The 24359-nt window shown below is 49.7% G+C and overlaps 1 protein-coding gene across 1 annotated transcript in view; it reads right to left on the bottom strand.

Annotated features, from left to right (window-relative positions):
* Window positions 1-24359, bottom strand: part of LOC134151078 (acid-sensing ion channel 2-like) — a gene marked incomplete at its 5' end in the record, with an annotated part of 93979 nt that overhangs the window by 4915 nt on the left and 64705 nt on the right. The window contains 5 exons of the mRNA XM_062595365.1: window positions 394-485; window positions 867-1020; window positions 1516-1572; window positions 2357-2507; window positions 13690-13817. Coding sequence (XP_062451349.1) covers window positions 394-485; window positions 867-1020; window positions 1516-1572; window positions 2357-2507; window positions 13690-13817 — 582 coding nt within the window. The remainder of the gene's footprint in view (window positions 1-393; window positions 486-866; window positions 1021-1515; window positions 1573-2356; window positions 2508-13689; window positions 13818-24359) is intronic.

Raw genomic sequence — 24359 nt, 5'->3', positions numbered from 1 at the left:
CCCACTAATTGCATTTGCTGCTGGCCGGCTGTTAGCAGTGACACCGGTTCGCCTTTGGGTTAATGCAGAGTGCTACAACTACAAACACGAGCAGGCAGGTACCTGACAGTGGGTATTTGGCTCCCACTCATTGCTCTCCTTCACCTTGCCAAGACGGTGCTCAGCATGGATTACAACGCTGAGTGTGTGCAGACAACATGCATGCTTCTCCTGACTGAACACTGCTGTTCTCCCAACCGCATGGGCCCCAAGCACCCAAATCTGTTGCTAGTACCCACATAACTTCACCCCAACCTGAGGCTAAGAGCTCAGGGTCCTGGCTGGCCTCACTGGAAAGGAAGATGGATTTGAAGCATGTGAGAGGTGATGGCTGGATATCCAGACTCTCCTTACCAAGTAAGGCTGCCACTTCATAGGCTTTCTTCTGCTCAATCGTCTCATAGTTGAGTGCTTCAAAAAATATGTCCAGCACAAGAATATTCTCTCTGTAGAAAGAGGACACTAGTATCAGCCCCTCAGCCACCAGCAGCCTTGTGTGCTTTGGGAGAGGAAAGAAATGGGACTTGTTGGCCTCTGCCTGTCCTGACTGCTCTCTTTGCAGAGGCTGCAGAAACCCACAGATACCTGGATCTCCTAGAGAACCGAGGTACCATTAGGAGCCTGGCAGCCACCAACTTAGCCCAAGCTGGAGAACTTCTCCTCAGAATCTCTGCTCAGGAACCAAGCACTGGGTCTCACTTTTTGGATACTAGCATGTGCCCCAAGGACACCTAACATGGAATAACTACCGCTACTAAGGCCAACAGTGCTTTAGAGATCCCTTCCCTCCCATAAAGCAAAGGAGATCTGTTTTCTGTGACACTCACGAGATATATTTTTCTGATTTATTGAACTTCTTCTCCAGGTACTTGGCTGAAGTCTTGCTAGGGATCTTGACCATGGAGAGCTCTTTGTTGTACCTGGTTAGGTTACAGGGTGTCCTGCAGATACAGTAATTGCTGTCCTTTTCAGCAAGCAAACCTGGAGAAGGTAACAGAGTTAGATCTTATGGAGTTGCTCAGATGAACAGCAGAGGAGGAAGTAGAGGTCCCGCTGCCCAGAGAAGGGCCAAGGAGTCAGACCAATAAAGCAAAGAGATGAAAGAAACCCACTCCCAGTCTGTTAATCTCTGTCTTTACTGCATGACCACTTCTATCAGCTTGGAGGGGGGTCCTTTGCTGGTGGTAGAACTCTGTTACCACATCAGCTGGTGGTACACACAGTGACTGTAGATAATCGCATGCTGGTAATGTGCCAGCCTTCCTAACATCCTTCTGATCCCACAGTCGGCACTGAGCCCTAAACCCAGACCCGGGATAAGTCTGTCCGTCCCAAGCCCAGACCCAGGACCTCAGCAATATCTGCCCCTGGGCTGTAGCTGCCCTGGACTAACCCAGTTCTGCTGGCCAGGAGGAAGTCCCTCCAGCACAAGACATCCGTGGTATTCAGTGTCATGGGACATCTCCTGGTACTCACCGAGCGCAGGCTCTGCACACTCCTTGTACTGCTCCGGAGTACAGAAAGGAGCATCCCCTGCACAGAAAGGAAACATCCATCAGTGGCAACCAGCCACCAGGTCACTGCAAGGGACAACTAGTCTCTCTGAGGTCACCTAAAGAAAGCAGCACCCTTGGAGCTGCGGTCAGGGAGCAGGTGGGATGTGCAGAACTAGGTTAACCCTGCTGCTCCTCTTCAGCTCGGACTCATGTCCTTCTACCTGACGCTGGGCGAGGTGCAGTCCCCAGACGTTATTTCAGAGCACTTTTTGCTAAGGTCTCGTCCAAGTCTTGTCCCCCCTTACAGGAAGGAGACAGAGTTATTCCCAGCAGCATGCATCCCTGGTCCCTCCTTGCCCTATCCCGTGGGATCTGAAGGGCTGCAGGCTGGCATGCATGCATCACTGCAGAAACCCAGCCCTGGCAAGTACAAGGCAGAGGCCCAAGGCTCAGCGTTTTGCGGCTGAAAAACATCAGGGCTCCTTCATCCTCTGTCCAGCTGTCTGCTGCCCTGCCTTGGAGTCCACCTGAGTGTGTTTAATTTGAAAATCACGCAGAAATAGCTACGCTTGCAAGGTCTCCATGTGCACCCTGATTCAGGAGTGAATGCAATTTATTCCACTGTATTCTGGAAGTGGGTTTAACGACCTCCAAGCAAGTGCTCGTATCCTGACATGAAGTCAGCTGTGAGGTTGCTAACAGAGAACAATTATTTTGCTAGAAATCCCTTACCTGAACTTAGCCCCTAGACCAGCTCGTCATCCCCTAACAACCCAAGCCGTGACAGAGGAAGGTGGTCCCTGCCCTCCTTGTGCACTGACCTGGCATGTGAACCATTTTGCAGTTGCAGTTCTCCACGATATATCGGGTCTCGCAGTCGATCCTGCAAGCCGTGATACTGTAAACGGGAAAGAAGTCTAAGCCCATATCCGATGAGCGACATTCACCCCACGGCGGAGGCAGGTAGGTCAGCTGCAAGAGAGGCAAGAGCAGCGTGTTAGGGGATGTTGGGGACTGGCCAGTTCAGGCAGTGAGGAGCCAGGGTTTCTGCACCTCAGTAACTCAAACAAAAGTCATTTTGGGCACCGAGTCACGACTGACGATGAAAACCAACTTGATCACCTGTTCCCTTCCTTCCCAGTCTGACCCAGTCTGCCCAGCCACAGCATGCAGATGGTTCTGCTCACCCAGTTGGGGACATCGGAGCTGGGTCCTGCTTCGCTGTGGAGAAGACCTGGCAGATTTTTGTAACAACTAGCAGAGGCAGGACACGATGCAGGGCTTCCCAAACCTTCCTTTCTCTCCCAAGGATCATGCCATGCAGCTCTGCAGTTGCACTTTTGGGATCCTTCTAGCACCTAGCACGGGCTCGTCGGCACTGGTGTGTCGATGGCTCCTGTCTTGGGCTTGTTCTGATCTCCAGTGACACCAGTGACATTGAGTGAGCATATAGGGGTGACAGCACGACTAAAGCTGCCACATTCACATTGTTCCCTTCCTCAGACACTTTATTCAGTGGTAACGAATGCACCAGATTAGAACCTTCATCCCTGCCGTGAGCAGCAGGGCCAGGGACTTGGGAGACAAACGGAAAGGATCAAGAATGGATCAGCAACAAGTGCTTGCTACAAAAGGGAAAAATGCCAAACCAAGGGAAACTCCTGAGGACCTGATGCACTGCGGAGCCTCCAAACCTTTGCCTTCCCCATGGAGGGATGGGTTGGCTCAGATGGGTGCCATGGCAGGAGCTGGTGCAGGTCTGCAGAGCACAAGCTCCCTGCAGGCTCAGAGGAGGAAGATGACTCAGTCATGTCCCCTTCCTGGCACTAGTGCTCAGGAGCAGCCCCCGGAGCAGCAATCACAGCTGATACAGGTTATCTGCCCTCCTGGCATCTGATGGTGATGAAGATCTATTTTGCTCTCCAGTATCCGCACACCAGCGCACATGAAGAAGTCCTGGCTCATAACCTGGTGTGTTCAGTGCTAATGCAATGCAAACCCTTCTGCTGCTATTACCACTTTATTTAACACCTCAGAGCACAAACACAAAGATGAGAAAAGCAAAAATCCATGATCAACCACAGAAACCTTCTCATTCAGAGCCCAAAATATCCTGGAGGAAAAACAAGTCGCTCTCTGACTTCCCCCACCCCCAGCCAAAGCTACCTTGTTCCCCTTCTGTCTGCTACCTGGAGCCTTTCCCATCTCTCTTTATCTTTGTTAAATGCTCTGCAATACTCTTTGCTAGAGCAGAAAATAGCACTATGTCTCATTCCCCAACCCCTCCTCCTTAATGTTTTAAAGCTGCATCCAATTTGCCGTGCTTTGCTCCAAACACAGAATGTTTCTCGCCAGCAAAGCAGGTTGGCAGAACAAAAACATTCCTTTAAAAATGTGGTAACATTAATCTCACGCTAAGATAAATACGTAAACATACGGTGATGGACTGTGAGCCTAGGACCTAACAGCTAGACTCTATGGTCATCTTCTGGCCTGTCTGGGTCTCTTTTGGAACCGTGTGCGAAAGGGAGGAGAAAAGAGACAACCCCAAAGTGGAGGCAAGTTTCATCTGCTGTTGAATGAATAACCATCTCATGAAACCTTCAGGCATGGACCTGGTGTAATCACGACAAAGCTCCTAAGACAGGAGCCATTCAGAGAGCTCTGCTCTAGATCTCCAGCGTGAGCACGTCCCCAGGCTGTTCAAAGCACCCTGTGAAGAGAAGCTCACTTTGTAAACTAGCTTGCAAGACCGGAGCACTGGTGAAACTCCCTTTGGCTTTTATTTATGAATGACTCAGTAGCTAGGAGCCCACAATGGACTCAAATTGCGGCCAGTGAGATTAAGACAGGATGTTGGTAAGAAGTTGTCTCAGTGAGGACAGGAAATGGACCCAAATGCAATTGTTAAGCATTGGTGAAGGTGAACCTGCCCAGGAAGATTAGATAAACTGTCAACTCCTGGTCCCTCTCAGCGAAGCCTTTTCTCCGTGGTTCATCACGAACAATTTGCATGCATGGAATCCAGAGGCGCGTTGCTTATTCCAGCAGTTTGCTTACTGCAGCTACCAATAACAGACCAGTTCCCCAGCGCTTCTTTCCCCAACAGGCTGATGCAGGTTTTGCGAGACTGGCTGCATGGCCTGCTGGCTGCTGGAGAGGTGCAAGGCATTGCAAGCTGACTTCACACCACCAGCTGCCACCAGAATGCTTTGAGCCTTTCCAAAGTGCTCCAGAGCCTTCCAGAAACCGGTTTCTGAAAGTGAGCGCAGTGACAGCAAGCCCTCTCTCACTCAAGCCAATTGATGCCACGTAGGGTCTCCCACAGGATCAGGATCTGGCCTCAGCCACCCTCTTGCAGCTCTCTGCATCCTGGCTGGTCTTCCTGGGGAGAGGATGTCGAAGAACCACCCGTCACTGGCACACAGACTGGGTCAGCTCATCCTCTAGATAAGCCACATGTCCTAGGCATGACAGGAAGATAGGTCAAGGTCTCTCCTTGTACAAGCCTAGAAAGGCTCAGCTCCTGTGTAACCAAACATGATGGGAGGTCTCAATGTAATGCTGAACCTCTCCTTGGTTCTCCAGCTTTCCCCATCATCTTGAAAAGCAGAAAATAGCCAACTCCCTTCCTCTGCTTCTGCAAGCATTCACTCATGGCCACAGATCCCTCCCAGAGGGACTGGGCTGGAGCTTAAACAGGGCCGTAAGAGCTCACAGACCTCTTCCACAAGGATGTGGGCTCGTATCTAGTCACATGCTTAGAAAATGATTGTCAAGGAGGCCGAAAACCTTCCAGCAATGTTCAACAACAGGCAGGTCTGAGTGGTCTGCTCTGGACTGGGTCATGTGCAAAGAAACAGGATCCTGCATGTGCCCAAATGGATCTGCCCAGGCTGCTCCACCTGCCCTGATCCAGCATCTCCCTTGTGTGCCCTGGGCCATTCACCAAGAGTGGGAAACTCTGGCATGCCGAACAGGGAGCGCCTGAAATCTGCCTAACGTGTGCTGCTGCTCTGGCTGCTTTTAACGCCAAAGTGGCAAGAGTTGTTCAGCCACTTGGGGCAACCACGCCATCCCCACGCTCTGTGGTTACGATCAGAAAAGTGGGCGACTTCCCAGGCAGGTGCGAAGACACAGTCAATGAAGGAAGGATCCCATCTGCAGCGCAACAGCTGAGATTAAAAAAGGAAAACACAGCAATTCCCAGTGATCTCTGCATCCTCCAAGAAACAGAGCCGGCTCTAAATAGGATGGCTTTGGAAGTTAGCAAAGCAGCACCTCTGAATGAGAGCATCAAGCATGCCTTTGTGGCAATAGCAAAGTGCTGTTTGAAGGAGATCTTTTCTCATTTGCTTTACACTTGCAACATAACAGAGCACCAGATGCCATCATTTAGTCATCCGCAGTGGAGAAAGGGCCCCATATGTTGCACATTGTATGATAAAGGAGAATAAATAATCAGCGTCTCCGATGGCATCAGCCCTCTTCCAAGCACAACTCTGTGCAAATCTTTTAAGCTCTTAAAATTTTATTCCAACGTAGGTGATGAGATCAGAGTACAACGGGAGCTGCGATCAGCTAGTTAACTTAAATGCTTTTCATGTGGCCAGCGCTGGATTTGAGCCACGGCGCTTGTGCGTCCACAGGAGATGCAGGGGCTGAATGCTTAATTAAACCTTCCTTGACTGATGGAGCCAAAGCCCATTTCGTGGCGAGGCGCCAGCTTTCCTCCAGCCCCGCTGGACCAGGAACACTGTCAAACCACAGCAGGCCCTGGGACAGCCGCCACGCGGCAAAGCAGAGCCGTTTTGTTGCCTTTCCCCAAAAACGTGGCTTTCCGTAGCGGTTTGCTTCCTTGCTGTGCGTGCACGTGTTTGCTGAGCTTGCTACTGCAACACCCGTTTCTCCGGCTTCCCGGAGAAACAGCACATGCAAACATGGGCAACGTGGTCTCTTTGACGCTCTTATCCTCTCCGTCACTGCCTGAATCGCTCATATTTAAGAGCAGAAAAGGCCTCTTAATGCATTTAATGCCCATGAAGGTTTTCTTAAGGGCTCTCCTCGTTTTGGAGAAAAGCATGTTGTGTCTGGCCAGGATTGCTTTCTAAGGACGCTTCAGGAGAGCTCAAATTATTGCTTTTCAAAAGGAAATTTCCCCAGTGAGGCTCCTGGTCACAGAGCAGAGCCTCGTGGGGTGCCAGACAGACGCCTCGGTGCTGCATAGTTTTATCTCAATACCTTGCTCTTACAATTTGCAACGCGGGGCAGAGATTTCCTGCACGTACTTTGGGGCAGGGGCTGCTTGCCATCCACCTTTCAGGCTGGAAAAAAGTTCAGAAACGCTGCAGCCATACGGAAAGCATCTCACGTGCCCGGGCAACAGTGTCGGGGAGCTGCGCAGACGTCCCAGGAACCTGTGAGCTCCTCTGCCCATCAGTTTTTTTTGGTGTATACGCTGCTGCACAGGCTGATCCATGAGGAAGTTTTACAGGCAAATCTGTCCCTTTTTTTTTTTTTTTTCTTATGGGTAAGATTGTACAGACAAATCCTCCTGGGCTTGCAGGCTGCTAGGCTCTGCCTCCCTTGAGCAAGTCGATGAACTCTCCCCTCTCCAAAGGGCTCATCAACGGCTATTACCTGGCACCTCCACTGTAATTACAGCTTCAAAGACACACCGCTTCCCTTGCGCTATGTAATTTGTAATCAGAAGCAAATTGCCGACCGCTCAGCCACCAGGCACGTCTGGGTCCTCACCGGAGGGTGGCGGGAGAAGGCACATCACTGGAGACGGGGCTCCGTGCAGAAATCGGGAGCCGCGTTTCATGAATCTTGCTGCACCCTCTATGGGTAATTCGGAAATGGTTTGGGGGAAATCGGGCTGGGGCACCCCTGGAGCCCGGAGTGACAGCGCCAGGAGAGCTGCCGCCGCCTGCCCCGGGCAGCTTCGGTGAGCGAGCGCCGACGTGTCGAGTCTCTGATGTTGTCAACTCTCATCCCGACCTTTTATTTTCCAATTATCTCGGAAGGCAGCTGAGCAGTTACAGCCTGTGCTTGGAGCTACAGCAACAGCATCGCTTCCAGCCCTGGCGATGTGAAGGCAGGATTGCCAGCGCTGCTGCATCTCCACCTGCCAGGGCGCATCGCTAAAATGCTCCGCGTTGCCCTTCAAAGTGGAGAACGCCGAGTCCCGGTGTCTTGGCTTGTATCCTTCAAATAGTACCTCTTGCAAGGAAAGAAACGCTCCGAGCACGTCGGCGACAGTGTCCCACCGCGCGAGCCCTCTTCACCCCCTCCTAGCCAGCGTGGAGGGCTTTTTATTTTTTTGGGAAAATGCAACCTCAAGCAAGGCCTTTATATTCCAGCCCTGCGGAGCTGCCCAAGTGAAACCATTTAGCTACTGGCACTGGAAATCCCTCCTCCTGCAAAGCTCACCAGCCCTTGCATTGCCTCCAAGAGCATGTTAGGGAGCTGGTGCTGCCTGGCTGCCCAGTAAATAGGAACTTGGGCAACGGAGCAATCCTGTGGCTTGCAGACACGTAAACGCAGTAAGCGGGAGAGAAGCGAAGTGTGTGTGATTCGTTCTCCTTGGAGCCCCTCCGAGCTTCCCAACCGCAACCTTCGTCGGCACCGCGGCCTCTCCTGCTTACAGAAATTCAACGTCGGCATCTAACTGAGGTTAACGAACTCAGCTCGCCCGCTCCCAACCATTAATACTTAATTTAATGAATGCCATTCAAATTCTCGGGGTCTCCGCTACGAAGGAGCGAGCCAATCAGTCACGAACTGGCAGGCTCGGACAGGCAAGGAACAAATTGACTCGTCTCCGTAAACGCACGACAGATTTGCTTTCCCAAAACACAACGGGAGAGCAGACGGCTTTAAAGAAGTGGGGAACGCGCGAGTGAGGCACCGCGGGGAAGCCCTGCACGGTGCGAACGAGTCGCGGAGGGGGGACAGCAGCCGTGCTCCGCGTTTTGGCACTATCTGACTCCCACGGTATCCCTTTTTCCCAGCTAAGCAGCTTTCCTTCGTGCTTCGCTCTTGGCATCAGGCCTCCTGGTAACTGCAAACATCTGTCTTGAGCTGCAGAGTTTTTTTTTTTTTTGCTTTTAAGTCCCTATCTCCATTTTATCCATGTATTTAATCAATCTCGTGCAATAGGGAAGATGCGGATTGGCAGCATTTCCAGCACGGAGAAGAGTTTTGGCAGGGTTAAAAAAGCCACAGCGGGCACTGTGCTGCATCTGGCTCCCAGCCCACTCCTCAAGCTCCTCCTGTGGCATCCAGCCCTTGCTGGGCATCACTGGGCCCCGGCTGGATCGAAGGTGGCGTTTTCATCCGGAGCAGATTTGCGTTTTCCTGCCAGCGCCGTCTCTGCAAAGCATCAGGTCTGGGACTTGTCTGCTCCCAGCTCTACTGCAGGGTCCATGCAGGATCCCAGCAAATCCTCCGTCTTGCCAGGAGGAATTTTTCATGGAGCAAGAGGAAGGCACTGATCCAGAGTGAGCTGTGGCACCGGGACAAAAGCTGGTTTCTGGCCGTATCTGCCTTCTCCTTGGGACTCACGTGTGTGTGGATCTGAGGACCCACCTGCTGCACTTGACGTGACCAAATGTCAGGCTGCAAGGAGGGATGCCGAAAGCCCCACACCTGAACACAGCGAAGTCTAGACGGGGTGGATTTGCATCTGCTTCAAATGAAATAACACCCAGAAATCTATGCTCCTTCATGAGACCTCAGATAGCACCAACTTAATAGAATTTCCCTTCCAGCCAGCTTTAGCACTTGCAAAATACTTAAAAACTCCATACACACACAGCTTGCAGCCCTCGTTGTCACCATCTCCCAGTTAATGACGCCAGAATTTCTCTATCTACCGGCTCCCTCCGTGAGCAAGGCTGAGCTCGGCGCAAATCCATCTGTTCCTTCCCATTTGCTCCCTCCAAGGACGTGTCGGAAGAGTTGCCTAGTTGTCTTTACCAGCATGCGCTCAATCCTTCCTGCACCCTGGTGGAAAAGGTGCCGCTTCCCACTCGTGGGACCTGCCCATTGCTTGGCGAAGCTGCAGCGCCCAAGAGTCCCAGAGCAACAGGCAGGGGAAGATGTCGGCGTTAGAAAACTTTGTAAAATTCTCCCGACTTGCTACGGGACCCGAAGCCTCGCTCTCGTGGCTCCCGGTGTAATTACAGATCACGATCCGGCAGTTGTTGGTAGCTGATGCTCTCTGTCCCGTGCAAACGTTATGAGGGGATGAGTCTCCGCGGCACGCTAGAGCCCTATTAAACAATATTGCTCCATCTTCGAACCTGTTGCTTAATTGAAACCTCTTAAATTTTTATTGCCACGTTGCCAGAAATTGTCGTTTTAGTGTGCATTTCATCTTCCCTAACGCGCCGCGCTGGCACGGGAACAAGGAGCTACCGAGCCGGGGAAGGAGCGTCATCCGCTCGCGTCCGCTGATGCGAGCGACCGCCAGGAAACTCGACCAGGAAAATGCAGCATCTCAATGGAAATTCCCTTGCAGGGCAGGAAGGAGGGCAAAAATAGGTCTTATTCATCCAACTCGGCGATTGCAATGCGAACCGCTCTCCACGGCGTGCTCTGCCGGGACAGAGCCGCCCCGACCGGGGACCTCCCGGCCGGCCCCGGCTTCTGGCGCTCGCTGGCTCCTTCCAGCCTCCCTCCCATCATGAAAAGAAAAGCTGGGAAAGGGCAGCTTCCAACACCCTCAGCCAGCCAAGTGCGGCTCCAGGCAATCGGACATCTCCTTGTCCCTCTCCCTTAATGGCATCAATATTCCCAGTCTCACCTTACCAGGCCCAAGATGGTCTTCTGAAATCGCCCCGGTTTCTTTTATAGGCCGAGCGCCGCGTTGCAGACAAGGCCACCGCCCCAGTTTGCGGAAAAGCACCTAGAGAGGATGGTTTTCATCATCCTGCACCATTGCCCTATATAACCACACGGATGTGCTTTATGGTGAAAACCTCCGGCTTGGATTGCCTTTGCAGGCTTGCTTTCACCGATGCAGCAAGTGCAACGGATCCGCTTGCAAAGTCACGTTTACACCACCGCGTCGGTGTGTTTTACTGCCGCAGATGTGTGGCGAGCAAGCACAACACCATTACTGCATTACCATCAGCAAGCTGGCAAATGTTTCCTGAAAGTGTCGCGCTGGCAGAGAGATCGGAGAGCTGGAGGCTGGGTTCGGGCACTGCAGAAGGAGAAGAGGGGCTGATTTCCGGATGCTGGCGGGAGCCCTGGGATGCACCACTGGAGGCGGGCAGCTCGCTGCAGACCAACCTGAGCACAGTGACAGATGCACAAATTGCCCCAGGCCGTCAAAGCCACTGTATGAGCGGGGCCTTTAAGTCTGGATGAAAGGCAGACTTCACGCCCTCGCACAGCCCCAGCCCTGCGCTGTATTATATGGGGAACAGACAACACATTCAGGCCAATAGAGTTCCAAACACCTATTTTCCTTATCATCTTCTATCCATCTTTTCTCCTCGGAAGGAGGGATTTGGCAGAGGGATGTGGTTTCCCCTCTCTCCGCTACTTGTCTTCCTGATAGGATCCCTTGCAAAATTCTATTTATTTTTGATAGAAATAACAGAACAGCTAACACTGGTAACGGGACATGAAGCACGACGGGAAGATTTACAGCAGCTGTCTATAAGTTTTGGAACAGGAGAGGGTTTCACTCAAGCAGATGTGCATGCCGGGGGTGGAAGAGCCAGAGCCACACTGCAGCGTTTGGTGTAACCAGTCCTGGTAACACCATGTACACAGGACGCTCGGCTCTGCCACCAAGTTCCTCTCCGTCCTTTGGCAAGTCACTTTGCCGTCCTGTAAAATGGGACGTCTGCAAGCTGCCTGCCAGGCACCGGCATGCGAAACGCTCCCGGGCGCAGCAGTCTCCGGAGACAACGGGCAGCCAGCTTGGACCAGTGGACCATCTCTAGCCCACCTCACTCCTTGCTGCTTGGGTGAATGGCAGCTTTGCCTGTGACATGAATGTACATCAGATATATCCAAACACAAGATGGGACAGACGAAGGATTCAAAGTACAGTAATTACTGCCAACAATTCTGGTGTTAATTAATCAGTTTACTGTCCAGATTCTTTATCTTGCAGTATTTCCTACATATGTAATACCAGATACTGCTGATTCCTCCAGGGCAGCAAAAGGCAGCTGCTGGGAGAAGAGAACATGTTGGGGACACGTAAAAGGATTTACATCGAGCAAACAGGCGTGGATTACAAAAAATACCCATGACTGGCTGGTTTCCAAGACTTGGGATAATTCTCAACAATTAAATTACTGTTTTTCTTATTTCCCTAATGAGTTGGCTTCTGTGCGTATTCCCATGCCTCCCTTGGGAAATGCATCTCTGAAGCCCTCCATACGCAACCATATGGTAGGGAAGGGCAGAGAAAGGCCCAAGAGCCACTGAAGCCTCTCTCCAGTGGTCAGGGTTGAAGTTTAACCAGCTGCTTTCTCTGGCTGACCCTGGGGCAGAGGAGCCACCCCAACACAGGTTTCCCAAATCCGTGGGCAACCCTTTGGCCACCACGGCTTTCTTGATGGCGGCATGCCCCCTACGTTGGACACCCTAAAGCAATGGCTGGCCCATCACCTTTTCAAGCATCAAGAACTTCCTTGGTGGTAGCAGTCCAGCATGGAACTGAGATGGCCAAATCTCTGCCCAGGGTCACAAGGTCGGTCTCATCCCATCAGGGGCTTCAGGGGGCGCATTCAAGGAAGAGAGATACCAGTCCATACAGACACGCAGGAAGCATCCTGTCTCCTCCTATCTCAACCTCACCTCTGATGACCATCCAGCAAGCTCAGTAAGGTGGGCTCAGCATGCCTCCCTACGAGAGGACGGTCTTGAGAAGCCTGAACCCGTACAAAGCTGGGGCTTGGCAGGCAGATGACGCGTTAAGGAGAGAGCAGCTGCTTTGTACTTCAGCAGCTGTTGCCTTGGCCCCCGAAGAGTCCTCTACCTTTCCTGTTACTAAGGCATTATGCTTGAAACGAGTGCTTTGCACTCCAATAAAGCTGCTCATTTTCTGTAACCCACTGGACTTCCCACAAGATACAGACTGACAACACAAAAACCTTTTCTTGGCTTTAACTGAGAAACTTCCACCTGGCATTCGCCTACAGGGAACCCACACCGTTCGTTATCTCCTGCATGATAATACACGAGCGCACCCTCATTGAGGAGAGAGGCTCTGCGTCCAGGCTCACTGAAATGCAGCATCTTCAGGTGTATTTTGGTACTAGTGTCCATGGAGAGACATCTTGGCTTCAAGATACATTTGCTGGTGAATTGTTCTAAGCCGAAATACAACTACTGCGGCTCTGATTCCCCACTGAGATTTAATCAGAGCAAGCCCTCAAACAGCTCCTGTTGTGTTTCCCAAATTTGATTCATGTATCATTTGAGGGTGAATGCAGGAACACAGAGGAAAATGAGAGAGGCAGTGAGGCAGGGAGGCTATGAACGCCAGCGCCGGGACCAAGCTGAGAAAGGGATTTATTCTGCTGGCCGCCTTTCCAAACACCTAACAAAGATTTGGGTCTAATGATGCTACATCTCATCACATCCATCCGTGACAACGTGTCGCCATCGGGACGCCGGGAGAGTGTGGTATGAGGAGCAACGAGCTTCCCACCCCCGGTTATAATAAATAATATGAGTAATTCTGTGTTACCTGAAAGGATTCAAGCTGATTTACCTAATGAAACACTCTCCTCTGAACTCCTTTTATCCCTTCAGTGTGGGATCCTTTTGGCAAAAAGTATCCTTTCGCGGGGTGTTGGAAGGCACCCAACACATTTTGAGACTGCCATAGCTGAACCATAACAATAAAAAAGCAAGCCAGGGTAATTACCAGGGACGAACGCCCTTCCACAGCCAAAGCTACGACAATTCTGGGCAACACAAGGGAAGCCACACTGTAAAACCTGTCCTCATCCAAATCAAGCTAGCCAACTGGAGGAGCAATTTGAAGCAAAGGTGTCTGGGCTAAAAACTGCCGTTAATCATGAAACAGTTCTCGAGGGGCTTCTTTCCATAGAAGTGACCTCCCATATTGACCCATTAGAGGGCTTTAGGTAGGAAAATGAAATTAGCCACTTACTCTTTGCTCTTGGGTGGCGACAAAGGTCTGGAAACCAGGGGCCACTCCGAAGCCAAGCTCTTGGACGAACGGTGGCTCAGACTGGCTGTGGATCTGAACTTTGACTCCAGCCTCGAATGTCGTCTCCTCTGGAAGAAGAAGGCAGCAGGTTAGCTAACCAGGAGAAAGACGAGAGGGCGGCTGCGGGATGGGGCCGCTCGGCAGGTGGCAAGGGCACATTTGGCCTTCTTTTCTTATATCCCGCCGTATAACTCCAATATTTGCAACTTTGGCTTGGTCTGTACTCCAAAATGGAGAAAATAGGAGGCAACATCTATTTCCAGCTCACAGATTTTTAGCTACAGAATCTTAAAAGCATTTTACTAAAACCCCCAACTCCTCTTTTCCCCAAAGAGAGAAATTCCTGGTATCCACAAAGTCTCCAACACCCAAAAGATGGGTATATCCGGAGCCTGCTCCCTGCAGTCCCATCTCTGGCACTAACTAAACCAGAGGCACTTGCAAGAAAAAGTAAGAAATCTGGTAAAGAAAAAAGTGTGTAATGCTTCAAAGGTGGCCACGTATATATGAGCCTGAGTTGTTCCAAGCTGGCCAAAGCCATTTTGGAGTTTACGGGCTTAGACACATTGTCAAGTTACAAGTTTCCTCACTTTTTGCCTGATGCGAGAGAGCCACTCATTTCCACATTGTGAGTTTGTGCTGAATATAAAGCAGCTCAAGGTCAGCCGCCTTCTTCCACTAGAGGCTAAAACGAACTTACAAGAGACTTTCTGGAGGCAGAATTAATAGCATGCAAAAGAGATCCGAGTGTGTGAGAAGAGCACTTTGGGCTCATCTAGCACACAAGCATCTTCATGCAGTCGGGGTACATAACCTTTCTCTCTTCAGCATTGCTGCTACTGTCTCACCAACAAACTAGAGGGAGCATACGGGATTAAGCGAGGGGAGACTGATTTGCAAAGGAGGGTTAAAGTTGTTAACTATGCATAGCTTGGTCTAGAAACACAGTGTACCTACTAATATGAGTCCATGCTGAAGGCCAGTAAATGTCACCTATGCATCTAAAGAACTTATATTTAAAGATCTACCATGCTTTACTTTCTTTGTTTACTAATCCTTCCTATTTTTACACTATTTTATTATGCATTCCCATTTTTAACTATACCTTATTCAATCTGAACCATCTTTACCAGTAGAAACCTAACAGCTAGGAATCACCCCCCATGGACCACAGCCCCATTATGCCAGATGCTGCACAAAAGATGAGCAGCAGGAGACAACAACAGCAAAAGACAGCAGCCCACAAGCTTGATATGGGCAAAGGCAGAAGCACAAAGAAAGGATAAAGTGATATTGGACAACGCGAGATTCACAGATCTCAGGCACCTGTTGCCCAAGAGGATACAACTCTTTTGACTCAATGAGGTAGCAAAGGATTTCAGCCTTCTCTTCCCACAAGTATCTTCCTGTGCCCTGCTCACTTGGTGCCTCCAAGGCAAATGTAGCTAGAGCCTGTACTGGGGGGGGGGGGATGGACTTAGGTCTGAATTTGTCAGGCTTAACAAGAGCATTTGCAGTGCAGAAATCTCTCTTTTACAGCTGAGACTGAATTTTCTCACCTCACCTTGAAGCTGGTGCAGCCCTGGACCAAAGTGGTTGGAGCAGAGATTTCTGGAGATCCCTGCCCAGAGACACAAACAAACCCTCCCCTCCAAACACAAACCAAACCATATATTTCATATGGGTTTTCAGAGCAAACTGCATTAAAAACTGCTGCTCTGACAGTGAGGCAGGTTTACATCGCTGCTACTTGAAACTTCAGGCTCTGTGACTGAAGCGATGTATCTAGTGGCTGCATCTCCGGGTCTCAGGCATTTATTCTCCGCAGCCTTTACACAAAGAGCAGCTGGAGCAGGCTATTAATACTTAACCTTTTAAAGCTAGGCTTTTCTAAGGCAGAGAAAACAACTTGGAGCTAAATAGGATTTATTAAAACGATTACCTCACTGGGCTTTGAATACTTTGGCTAAATCCCAGGGTGAGGGGTGGCCAACTCTCCGTGCTTGGCAGAGGTTGAGCTCCACCTGTCTGCAGCTGGACTTTTAACCAGTTAGAGATGTATTGATCTGCAGAGCTCAGCAATCACGTATTTGTTTGCCATCTTGACAAAAGGTCTTTTGGTACCTAAATAAGGCCACACTTACCGTATAGTTGCATTACTCTCACATGTGGTGTCATCTAGCTGATGCAGTACATGCAGTGATCTCCTCTGAATCCCACATTGGTGCACCACTGGCACAGAGGAGGTTTCATCTGGCTTTTCTCTTGGTCTTTCCATGCCAGCTTTGTGTGAGCAGGAGCAGAACACCAGATGGGGCTGATATCCCCCACGGGCAGGGTGTTTCAGCAAAGCCTCATGGAGCAAGGTTTGCATTGACTAAGACCATCCTGGGTGAGGGCAGCCAGGCTCTACTTCTGCTCAAACCCAACGATGGCAACCTGAATTGCTCCTCACTATCCTCCTGTCACTGCGAGGAACAAAACTGTGTTATGAGGACTCTCCAGAGCCTACCACAACAAAAAATTTGCATGCCTTTGCCTCCACAATAGTTTGGCTCCTCTCCTCCCAAGAGGTGGTACAAAGTACATTGATATGACATCTCTTGCTGTCTATTCAAGACCAGCATTTGCCCACCTCATTTGAGCACCTCATTGTGTTTCATCTGAGAGTCATTTTCATGCCAACAGTCCTCCCATGCTGGCCCCCAAAACATGTTAATGCTAGAGGCAAGGCCAATGTCCTCATGCAGCCTTCGGAAATGAAGAGCCGCCATCAGCTTCATGTCCCCATGCAACCTCACTGGCGCCCAGAATAGGTGCTGCACCTTGATGACTGCTGGCAGATTTAGCCCTGTGTGCCTGCCCTCGGCAGCTCTGTGGACACCCGCGTAGCCCCCTCCACGGCACGCCAGCATGCTAATGCATGCCAAAATGGCTCGGTTCAGCACCTTTCCCGAGAGACCACCTACTGTTTCTCCAGCTCCAAGTCCTATCCTGCTATTTCCACAGAACACCCACTTGCACCCAATGCTAAATGACTCCATGGCTTTGCCTAGTGTTGATCCCCTTCCAACACTTCAGAGCCGTTACCATATGCTTCCTTCAGTAATTACTTTACTAGTTTCAGTAGAAAGCTTGTATTTAGGCTAACTTGTTGGAAAACGGGAACTGTTTTGTTGAAGCATTTTTAGTCCAAAATTATTCCACCTATTGCTGCACCAGCCTCACACTGCAGTTTCCCAGGTCTTTCCATCTCTGAGCTAATTACATGTAGTTCTCACAAAAAGCTTTGAATATTTGTGTATTTTTTTGTGTGTGTTTCGCTGCGCATCCAGAAATATGATTTGCAAGTATCTGCAAGGAACTTAAAAGGGATAGGGCTGGTAATCTGAACTGGAACGTCCTGGCATGTAACCGTGAATAATCAAGGATAGGGAAGCAAATGGATTTTTCGTGCTGTAGGAAAAAAAAAGCCCTGTTTTTAAAAAATAAAGTTATTAATTTTCGTAATCAATAATAATAAGAACAAAATATGCAGCATTTTAAGAAATGCTGCCAAAAGCTGGAGAGCTTTCATTGTTCTTCCAGCAAGTAACACAAGAGAACAGGAAATCTTAAGTACAAAATTGCCTTTGAAAAACTGTCACTTACAAAAATTATTTCGATATAAAATAGCTAGTTTGTGTTAGTCCCAGCTACAGTCAGCTTCGACAGAGCACATCTGGACCACTCCTCCTTAACTGTATCTTAAATGTTTGCAAGCTCCACATTGGTAACTGAGAAGTATTAGTGCATCCTAAATATTTCCTGCAAACATGATAAAAAAGAAGGTCCCAACACTCTGGCTACCAAGATCCAGAAGCATCTGACTGTCTACGGTATGAGTTTAGCTTCCTAAAACGAATGCCCCTGGGCAGAGCAAAACCAAGCAGGCTCTCTGGCATTTGGGGTGGCCCTGGGCTTTGGAGGTTGTCATCCAGAGACGGAAGCGCCACCGGGGTTGCCAACGGCCCCGTTACACGAGGAGACTCGTTTCTGCAATGGTTTTGATGGTTACTGCAGTTTCAGCGTCCTATTAAACGTCTCCTCAGAGCGCCAGTTCCTGGAGGCATGTCACGAAGTGCCAGACTAAGCTTTCACAGCTGTTTCCTTAAGCTTGTTTCTTGTAATCCTCAATTAAGGGTGGTGGTGGGGAACCCTGAAAAAACTTCGACCAGGGAACCACAGGTTCAGAAGTGGTTATTCAAAAATAAATTCTGTTTGGGTTTTTGGTTGGTGTCGCATGGTTTTTAAACTAATTTCTTCATTTTTAAGATGCCCAGACAAGACCTTCATTCTCTAACCCTCCTTTATAAAGTACAGGGCTTTTAAAATTTATTCCTATTTTGGCCCAGACTGGGAAGAGAGGGAAAACTCTCAGTGACTGCATTTTTTAAATACGTTAATGCACATTACTGCGCACATGACAGCATTTCCAAACAAATCCTGAACTGCTCTTTCATCTGAGGGACTACAGTAGCGTTAATTAAACTGGGGATTAATTCAGCATGTTCTTCCAGTTGGTTGCAGAGCACTACATGTAACAAACCACACAGCTTTCTGTTTCTGGTGCGGGCTTCTCATGGCTTCAGCAGTGCTTTCCACTTGGAGTGCCACTAGAAAATCTTAATAAAGTTACAGTTGACCGTATGCGTGGGTGCAGACTACATAATTCATCCCCGTGAACATGCAAGGAGCTGCAATTAAAATAAGAAATGCTGCCAAAGGCACGTAGCTACCCTTCTTCCCTTGCCTTATTATGTCCAAAGTGATACACTTCTCCTTGGCAATTAACATCTGAAGCTGTACTTGGCACTAATTTATTGGGAACCCAAGATATTCACAACTTGAGTCATGGGTCATTCATAGCTGGAATAGTCACATCCAGTTGTGCCAGCTCAGAGGAAGACACTTCTATTAGAGAAAAAACGAAACAAAGCCACCATGGTTCAATCTGAACAAAATACGTAGTATTTTCACCATTGGCTCGCATTGTGATTGTATTAGAAGGTGGTCTGAAGGTTTACTTTGGGTAATAAGCCTTCTCCTGTGCTCTGCAGAAGCAAGCTTTGAGTTGGGAGTCTTGGTTTCTCCTCTGATAATCCTCTGTCCTTTGCCTCAGACTACCCATCTATAAAATGGGAGTAATGTTAGGACTTAACTCACAGCGGGCTGCAATATTCACCTATGCCTCTTCTGCATAAGCGCAGTGCAACACTGTAGTGTCTTACCAAACCACAAAGATGGCTATCACATAGGAAGAGTACCTTCAAGGTGACTCTCAAGTGTGACCATCCTTTTTGCCCCTACTGAGGAGAATTTCTTTCATTCCTTTGTTAGCTGTATCATGTCAGCAAAGGGCGCCGCAGCATCAAGTTGCAAGCAAAGTTTCTTCCTTGGGGAAGGAAGGGTCCCCCAGGAGCAGCATGGCATTTCCCACAGCATTCCCAGAAGCTCTGAGATGCTATGGTTCATCTCTAGGCTTTGTGGGATCTCCTGCTCAGTATCTCCAAGGATCTTCCCATCCTTAGCACCAGGGCAGAAACTTGCTGGATCTGGCAAAGCCCTTCAAGGAACGTCCTGCCCCAGGATGGCCCCAGGGACACAGGGAACACTGTGGCAAGCTGCAACATCAGCACGATCCCTCCACACTGCTGGTCGCTGGGGACGGGGGGAATGGGCTCAATTGCCTGTTAGTATCAACCTTTTCCATGATGTCAGGCCCTCTGAGAGGTCTCGTGCACCAAGCTCAGCGCTTTCTGAGCACATCAGGTCATTACACAGATGGGGCAGACTGGATCTGGTGACACCCAGCTGATGTGCGTTGACTCAGGGAGGTCTGAGTCACTGCTTGAACCAGAGTATGTATGTACAGAAATCTTGCACAAACATACAATGCTCTCACACTCTTCCTAGGCAAAAATCATGGATGGAAAAAAAAAAGAAATCTCCGTGGAAACATAACTACAGGAAAGTAGTACCGGCACAGCCTTACATGAAAAGATTTGTAAGTAAAATGAAACTAATTTTACTACAGTTAACCAGTTCCAATCCCATGCGCACACTCTCATTTCTGCGAAAGTGCTGTATTTGGCTTTAGTTAAAGTTGCTTGGTAACAGGATTAAGTGAAGCTGAAATAAGAGAATTCACAACAGGGTTCATGGTGATTTGATAACATCAGTATGACAGACAAATGAGTCAATGCAAGTTCCCCACAAAAATAGTATCTAAAAATTTGTCCTGTTTATTTTTCTGCTCCAGGCTTTGCTTTGGCTGCTGTCTGGGAACAATTCATGGAAGACTTATTTCTGCCAGAATGAAAATTAGATGTCCTAACACCAGCTCTAGCAGACACCAAGAAAAACCACGCCGACTCCTTGGATGCAGCAAGCACAAGATTTACAGCAGGGCTGGTGAGGTTTGCAGAGCGTCATCAGCTCTGACCCCGGCACTCAAGATGGACAAATAAATTTGCAGGAGCTGCACAAGAGCCTGGGCTAAGGGGACCAGGAGAATGGAGAGTCCATCTTCCAGCAAGCACCTGGAGGAGCATGGGCTGATTTGCCATGCTACAGAGAGGTCCAGCTGCTACCTACTGCGCTATGGGCTAAACATAAGGAGCAGCAAAGTGAGGGCCAGTGCTGGCACATGGACAACAGAGAAGCTGGATGGGAATGAGTTAATGATGGAAAATAGAAAAATGTCTCTAGAGAGGCAAAAGATGAGGCCTCTGTCCAAACAGAGGGGAAAACCCAACCAACTGCTTCCTGGTAAGTACGTTAGCATTTAGGCTGTGGGTTGGAGAATTGAAAGCCCAGAGCTGGTGACTGATGGAGACCACCCAGCACTTTATTTTAAGGATGGGGTCCCTCAACCTTGACCCCTTCAGCTGGGAGAAAAGAAAGCAGGACATCACCTCTAGGGCTCTTCTCTCATGCTGCCCCAACCTACCTTCTCTCTCCTACGCAAGGCTTGGAGCTTGTTGAGGAATGGATTGTATTTCTGCTTTAACGCCTGGAAGACTGCCAGTCTACGCCAGGAGCTCATGGATGCTGCAATGATGCATGCAGTGGTGTGTCCTACCATCTCAACTCACTGCTGCTAATGCCACCACTGCTGCGCCCACTGGGCAAGTCACAACAGGGGTCCCTAGCGCTGGACATTCACAACCATTAAAGGTGAAGTTTAGTGTTGAGCCTTCTCCTGTCACCACCAGAGAGGTAGGCAGCTCCTGAGTGATTCATCACATCCTATGGAGATGTCTGCAACAGGATGAGTCATGACCAAGGTGTTTCTCCTTCTCCTCACTAACTATCCACTGAACCGAGGCAACTACATTAGAACTCCATAAGTAACTAAGATATCTACAACATGATCAGATAAATACTACCGGAACCCAACTGAGAATTTAGGTGTTCAGAGCTAAGGAACTGACAGGAGTAACCATTCTCCCTGTGAACCCTTCCCCTTCACTATGAAATCAAAACTCGCTGCTCAAAACTCTTCTGAAAATCTGCAGCCCATCAGGTCCCTTAAGCAGAAGGTGTTTCATGGTCCTGCTGAACAGTGCAATGTGTCCCCCCCACTGGGGACTGTATGCTGAGACAGCAAGTGCTGGGATGAAACAAGAGGGAAGAGGATCATTTCCCAGCGGACAATCTGGTTTATCTCTAACAGAGCTGGGAAGAAGTGAACTTGGCTCACGCTCCCCTTCTGAACTCAATTCTCACGTTGTGAGGGCTCAAGAGGGTTCAAGAGGTTAAAATATCTCTCCCAGGGTACTTGTGTGGTTGCTCAGTTTCTACTTGCTGGTCCTGGCATTCATGGTCTACCTGCCCTTGCTCCTTGAACCTCACTTGCAAGGTAGGATCAGTACTAGCCAGGAACCAGCGCTGATGACCTGCTGATTTCGGTTCCCGCTGCTGAACACGTATCTCTTACACTCTCAGGGCTACCGGTAAACCTTGCTTTGATGAACAAAGTCTATTACAGCAAGTTGTGGGTACTTTGTGTGAGAGGTTAAAGGCCTATTCAAAGAAAACAAAGCCAACTGCTCTATATCTGAAAGAGCTACCAACATTAAAGGCTGCCTGCTCGCTTTATAGGCCAGAGAGATAGCTGCATTAGCTACAGAGGTAAATCAATCCTTCCGCTTTATCTGTTGGGACACAGATGGAGTATTTCAGAGATTTCTTTTCCTTCCCTTTTTTTGGGTAAAAGAATACTTTCAAAAAACTCATCTTGTATCTGAAAGGTGCCAATAACCTCGATCTCAAGGCTGTGACAGAAGCATTGAGTATTGGTTTCCAGTCTCAATTCCTTTGAGAGGGGAGAGGAAGAGCTTCTGTGCTCTAGAGAAGTGTCACCACAAAATGACAGTTCTTGTTTGTTGTTTCTCATCCTTTCAATGAGAAATAGGGAAGGGACTTTCACCAAGAGCTCATGAGATATGAAAAATAATAGGCAGGAAAGAAGAAAGCAAGGAACCGGTGCCTTCTACCTGAGGCACCAAAAAATCAAAGGAGAGTCTGAAATTGAGATTTGTGCAAGGGTGCAGATTTCAGCAGGAATGGCACAAGAAGGTCCTGATGGTTTGTGTCCTCCCCCTCCTCGCCGCAGCCCTGAACCCCCGCATTCGGGCAATGCCCATGCAACCCTGGAGCTGGCCGAAGCACTGGAGTGCTTCACCATGAGTAAAGCCCTGCCGGCCTTCCACGCAGGTGCTGGGGACAGGAATCGCAAGCTTGGCGGCACCTTGTCCTCCCCAGATGCTCCTGGTTTCTCCCTTAGCATCTCTTGGTCATGCTGACTATTGCTCCTGTAGACACTGGCAGTAACTATAGCGATCTGTCTCCACCAGTACAAACGAGTGCAGTAATGGGAATGGCCAGAGCCTTCTGGCAGGGACAAGGGGGATGTGGGAGGCCATGTCTCGCAGGGCTGGCTTTAAAGCAGCTCTCACTGGGCTGGCACGTAGCTTTGGCCAAGGGGCCAAGCAAATCTTGGAGTTTTGTCTCACTTGTGCTGTATCCGTGCTGTCAGGTAGGGACAATTCCTAAAATGCAACTTGGGATAAAAATCTACGTGGGATGTAAGCTCAAGGATGCAAACCAGCATTCTAGGATAGAAGCAAGCAAATACACCTAGCTGGGATTTGGAAGAATCCCACTGACAATTTATTGCTTAATTACCCACTAAACATTTATCTGGGTATCTTCTACTTAATCAATTAGTACTGGCCCTGTAAGCAGTAGAAGATAGGACTATCTGAGACCCTGGTCGGCTCTAGCTCTCTCACTGCTAACACAAGGCAAGCCCAGAGCTCAGATTTTCCTCTGCTCAATCCCTTATGAGCTCTCTCTAAAATGCAGCCTTAATTCGTTACTCACCAAGTAACAGAAGGTGTTGTAACAAACTACATTAAGCATTTTGGCTATTTTTAGCTAAGCATATTGCAGTTGCATACTAAATTGGAGGGGCCAGATGTCTCCACGTATATTATTAAAAAGCCCGTTATATAATATACGAGGCAGGGGAAACCTGCAGGTCTCTGCAAGCTTCAGACGAGAGACATGCCACCAGTCTTGCTGGACAGCGAGCCGCTGGCGACAAATATTTCAGTTCCCTGCTTCTCTCCTATTAAGTTTGCAAGCTTTAATCAAGCGGAGCAACACGTAACCTGCTTCGTCAGAGGGTTCACGTCAGGGCAGGGAGGCTCGGTCCTGCCAGCTTACGTTGCTTGTCCGACCGCAGCTTGGCGGGCGAGGAGAAATTGCTCTTTGCACCGCGGCGTTGCAGGGAACGGCGAGCGCGGGAGGGAGAGGAGCTGGCCTCGGATCTCCCCCGCGTCCCCAGCGCCGCTCTTGGTGAGGCGGCTGCTTTAGGGCAAGAGCCGAAGGATGCCGCTGCCAGGAATATGAAGCGAGGAGGGGGTAAATATCCCCGCCAGCTCCCGCACACTGCTGCCTGCTTCCAGAGCTGGGGGTGCCGGCCTGCGGGGTCTCCCATCTGCTGCCTTGCGCTTCAGCAAGCTGCTCCCATCGCCAAGGCAAAAAAAAAAAAAAAATATAAAAGAATAAGGAGAGATGTGTTTTAAAGGCACCGAAGCAGGTCGCTCCGCTCCTTCCGCCACCGCCGCTCCGGGAGTCTTGAAATATTAAACAGCACAAGATCCGCTGCTAATTTCAGCGCCTGCTGGAGTCAGCTGGAAGCAGCTTCCCAAGCGCCGCCATCGCTCGGTGGCAGATGGACGGGCTGCCAGCCAGCCCCGCGCCCGCGCGCGCGCCGTTTGCCGCAATCCTCCAGTTCGGCCCCAGCACCAGCCCGTCCTCCGTTTCCAGCCAATGGGACTAACAACCTCTTGCAACTCTTGTTTTCTCCTGGCCCTGGGAAACGCTGCTTGAACCCAAAGCCAGGAACTCCCCACCGAGCACGAGGACTCCACTGGCAGGTCTCAGCTCCGGGGCTAATTTTTTCCTCCTTTCCCAGAGGAGCATTTTTTCTTTGGAGGAAAAGTTGCTCCAATTCAGTGGTATGGGAGCCAGCAGAAAAAAACTCTGGAATTACAATG

The sequence above is a fragment of the Rhea pennata genome, chromosome 26 (assembly GCF_028389875.1).
Source record: "Rhea pennata isolate bPtePen1 chromosome 26, bPtePen1.pri, whole genome shotgun sequence".
NCBI classification, from domain to species: Eukaryota; Metazoa; Chordata; class Aves; order Rheiformes; family Rheidae; genus Rhea; species Rhea pennata.
This window is presented reverse-complemented; position numbering and strand designations above follow the sequence as displayed.